The sequence below is a fragment of the Ananas comosus genome, linkage group 11 (assembly GCF_001540865.1).
Source record: "Ananas comosus cultivar F153 linkage group 11, ASM154086v1, whole genome shotgun sequence".
NCBI classification, from domain to species: domain Eukaryota; kingdom Viridiplantae; phylum Streptophyta; class Magnoliopsida; order Poales; family Bromeliaceae; genus Ananas; species Ananas comosus.
Window position 1 is genome coordinate 8,866,060 of NC_033631.1, and position 4,206 is coordinate 8,870,265.

A 4,206-nucleotide genomic window follows, 5' to 3' on the forward strand; every position below is an offset into this window, starting at 1 on the left:
AATCTGAGAGGCCCTTTGGTTAGATGTAATTATAAATGTAGTGTAGTCAGAGATCTATACAGTTGGAAATACAACAGTTGCAACTACATGCATCTTATTTAGTTGGATATAGTAGAAAGTGCTGCAATTATAAATAATTTGTTTGCTCGTATACAGTTAAGAAATGATTTTTAAAACTTTATTATTTATATATATGATGGTGAGATTACCTCCAATGTAAAAAAATTTATTTTTTATTTAAAAAAAATTAAGAAAATAAGCTTTCTTTTTATTTAAAACTATTCTCTCCAATTGCTACAGTTGGAATTGCGACTAATTTGGACGTAATTCTAACTGCTGCAGGTGGACCTCCTCCTGTAATTTCTACTGCAGTAGTTGGAGTTAAATATATTAAAACCAAATATCGAATTTGTGTTTGCATACCTTACAACTGTCGCGCAGTTAAAACTATATGCAACCAAACACCCCTAGTGTAACGCCATTTACTCTGTCTCAAAATAGTATCTTCTTTAATTTTCAGAGAAAAAAAAAACACCAGTCAGTCAACTATATTAGTTTAAGATCATTTGGTAATGAATATTGTGATAATTGATTTGGTTAATTATAATTTTGGAACTATCATAACTTATAATTGAGAACCTTATGTATGTAGAGTGGTTACATACATATGTTCCTAAACAGCCCAAGATATTCCCAAACAGCCTTCAATAATGAAGGCTTTGGCAAGTGAGTTGGTGCACTAATGGAAATAAAGATAGAAACAAAACAATCATACTTATACCTCCCCCTTAATTGGGGGCAATTAATGATATGTAATCTAGTTTGAGTTACCCCATTTGACAATTTCCTATTGTGATTGTGTTGTATTAAATGCAAATTTACAGAAGTACTAATTTTCCACAATTTAAGATTTTAAAGATAAATATCAAAGCAATGGACTCTGTGTTTTTCATGAGATTCTAAATTTTTTCTAGCTGATTCCATTTAATTCAAAGTCTAAAATTTAATTCAAGTCCACATTTTGGACGTATTAAACAAGCTGGGGCCGCTAATCTAAATTTGTTTTCTAATAGTTTAAATGTTTTAAAATAACTAGTTCTTTCACACATGATAAAAGTTTAATTTTGGCCATTCAAAAAGTCGCAAGTTGATTTGAATTTAACCCAAGAATTTGACCTATTTTATACTCCTAATTTTGGGATGTACAATTAATACAATTGTGCGCCTAGAAAATTTTCATGCACGGAATAATTCTGTCGCTCATTCATAGTGAATCTTATTGGGCTGCAGATTGGTGTTGAAATTGTTTTGTGCGTAAAAAAGTTTTGTGCACAGAACAATACAAAATGCGCACTCTATTATTAGTGTGTTAGATATTCCTTCGAAAACAGTTTGTCTTATATACTTGTACTAAGAGCCAAAACCCAAAAACTAAAACTACACATGGTTGGAACTGAGAAGCCCAACCCCCTCACCAAAACATACACACATCCCCCACCTTTCCTTCAACAGACTCTCACCCCCATATTCTTCCTCTCCACACCCACCATCTCCTCCTATGTATACACCCTCTTCACTCTCTCTCTCCTCTCACCATTAATGGCAATTACCCGAGACATAACAAAGCAACAAGCAATCAAAACCCCCTCACCATGAGCAGCAGCAGCCGCGGCCGCCACTCCGCATCCGTCGCCGGCGACGCTCTCGTCGCGGCCATCGCCTTATCGCTCGTCGCCCTCGCCACCGCCCTGCTCCTCCTCTGCCGACGAATGCGGCGCGCCGACAAAGAGAATTCCGGCAACACTAGCGGCGGCGGCGATGGCAACGACGACGAGAGCAGCGTGACGGCGATGCTGCATGCGGCCCAGCCCCGGCCGCTGCGCGACATCGAGTCGGCCACGGCCGGCTTCCACCGGTCACACGTCATCCACGACGGCCCGCACGCCACGGTCTACAAGGCCGTGTCGGCGTCGGGGGACGTCTTCGCCGCGAAGCGCGTCCACCCGGACGTGGTTCTGCTCAACCCGGGCGTCGCCTTCGGCTCGGCGGTGAAGTCGCTCTCCTTCGCGGGCCGCCACCCGAACGTCGTCCCAGTGCTCGGCTACTCCGAAGCCCCCGGCGAGCGGATCATCCTCACCGAGTACGTCGCCGGCGTCAAGACCCTCGACATCTGCCTGCACGGCAGCTCGCCCGACGGCACGCCTTTCGCCGGCCTGCTCCGCTGGCAGCTCCGCATCCGCATCGCCGCGGGCGCCGCCCGTGGCATCGCCCATCTGCACGGCGCCACCGCGCTCGGCATCGTGCATGGCGGGATCAAGCCTGCCAACATCATGCTCGACGCGAACTTCTGCGCCAGGGTTTCCGACTACGCACTGCCATTTCCATTGCAAACCAATAATCGCAGCGGGTACCGCAACGATCCAGTCAACCAGCACTAATAACTTGCAAATTCAGTTATTAATACTAACGTATCCATCATATATAAAGTTTGGATATAAAAATAACTTGCAAGTTCAGCACTAATGATTCAGTCTGACGGTACTAACTGTAAATATAAAAATATAAATTTACCGTAGTTTAAATTTCAAGCTTCTAGAGAAAATATTTATTTTATATAATTTAATATATTACCAGATTATGAGGTTTCGAGGTTGAGTCCCACCTAATTCCGTCGTCGACAAATCAAAAAATTTTGACTTTAAATGTGAGAAAAAGCGTTAGATATAAAATATAAAAGTTTCGTTATGTGGTAACTTAAGTTTTTAGAAAACAAAATTATTTTTTATTATTTAACATTAATAATTTGCTAGGTTTAATTATTAATATTAATGTGCTGACCACATGTAAGGTTATGATATTTTCAACGCACGCAGTAGGTAATATAATGATCTAATCTATGAGCACCGATAACTTGATCAATTTAGTTATTAATGCTGATGTGCTGACCATGTATAAGGCTCTGACATTGAGTTGTCGCAGTTATGACGACGGGGAGGGGCCGCCGTGCAAGGAGAGCGACGTGTACGCATTTGGGGTCGTGCTGCTGGAGCTGTTGAGCGGAAGGAGGGGCGAGGAGGGGGCGGTGGTGGAGTGGGCGGTGCCGATGATACGGGCGGGGAGGGTCGGGGAGGTCGCGGACCGGAGGGTCGCGGCGCCGAGGGATATGCGGCCAATCGAACGCATGGCGAAGGTGGCAACGGCGTGCGTCGGAAATGGCAGGAGGTGCCGGCCGTCTATGGCGCAGGTCGCGGCCATCTTGGGCAGCCTGCAGCTGCCGCCGTGCATATAATAGAGTGGCGAGATTTGGATTAGAATTTCCGTCGATAATTAAGGACAGATTTTATAGAAATTTGACATTATTTATTAATTTTGATTATATCACAATTAATGAATTTATCTGTGTAAAATAGTTATATTTGAAGTGAAGTTGTTAGGTAAAATTATGTACTTACAAAAAAGCACGTGTAAAATACTTGCTTAAAACTTTTATAAGAGCTTCACTTTTACTTTTACTTTTACTTTATATTATTACAATATGTCAAAATAAAGTATCTGATGTTGTACTTTTCAGTCCGTACTATCATTTCTACAGCACTTTTTCAACCGAGCACTTTATTGACAAAAAAGAAGCACCAAATTTACAACTAAAAAAGGTTTGTATTCTCTGCAATCCCTTATTCAAAAATTATAAAGTTTATCAAAATTTTTTATATATTTTTTGCGAAAAAAATGTGATAAGATATAAAAAAGAAAAAATACTTTTGGATGAAAATAATTTGCAGACTACAGTTCAAAGTGTTGTTTAGTCTTAGCACACTTCCTTAATCATCGAAAATAGAAGTTCAAACATTTATACTTAATTTATTAGAGAAGTAGATAGGAAAATTACAAGTTCAAAATTCAAATGCTTGTTTCAAAATGCACTATTCTTCATATTAGGTTTGTGTGATGTTACTATAAATATGATCCTTGTTTTTACACAATCTAGCCATTTCTTTTTTCTTTTCTTTTTTTTTTTCAAAATTTGTCCATTGCGCTATCTCAGGAACTCTCAGTATATATATTATTTATTTAATCTAAGAAGCTGAGGGGCACAAGCATGCGAGGATTGAAACCCTGACCTCATGGACCGTGATCCACCAATTTAGCATATTGCTTGAAATGAATTACCTACGTAGTGTTTTTATTCTTTCTCAAATGGGAGAA

The 4,206-nt window shown here is 40.4% G+C and overlaps 1 protein-coding gene across 1 annotated transcript; it reads left to right on the plus strand.

Moving 5' to 3' along the window:
* LOC109717694 (serine/threonine-protein kinase-like protein CCR1) lies at positions 1,574-3,518 on the plus strand. The gene is made up of 2 exons (XM_020243565.1): positions 1,574-2,407; positions 2,980-3,518. The coding sequence occupies exons 1-2, from the start codon at positions 1,653-1,655 to the stop codon at positions 3,287-3,289; spliced, it is 1,065 nt and encodes a 354-aa protein (XP_020099154.1). The 5' UTR covers positions 1,574-1,652; the 3' UTR covers positions 3,290-3,518.

Excerpts from the sequence above, each read along its gene's own strand:
- LOC109717694 (XM_020243565.1), top strand. The coding sequence starts at position 1,653 with ATGAGCAGCAGCAGCCGCGGCCGCCACTCCGCATCCGTCGCCGGCGAC. Across the intron at positions 2,408-2,979 it reads CAAACCAATAATCGCAGCGG|TTATGACGACGGGGAGGGGC; the intron begins GTACCGCAACGA and ends GAGTTGTCGCAG.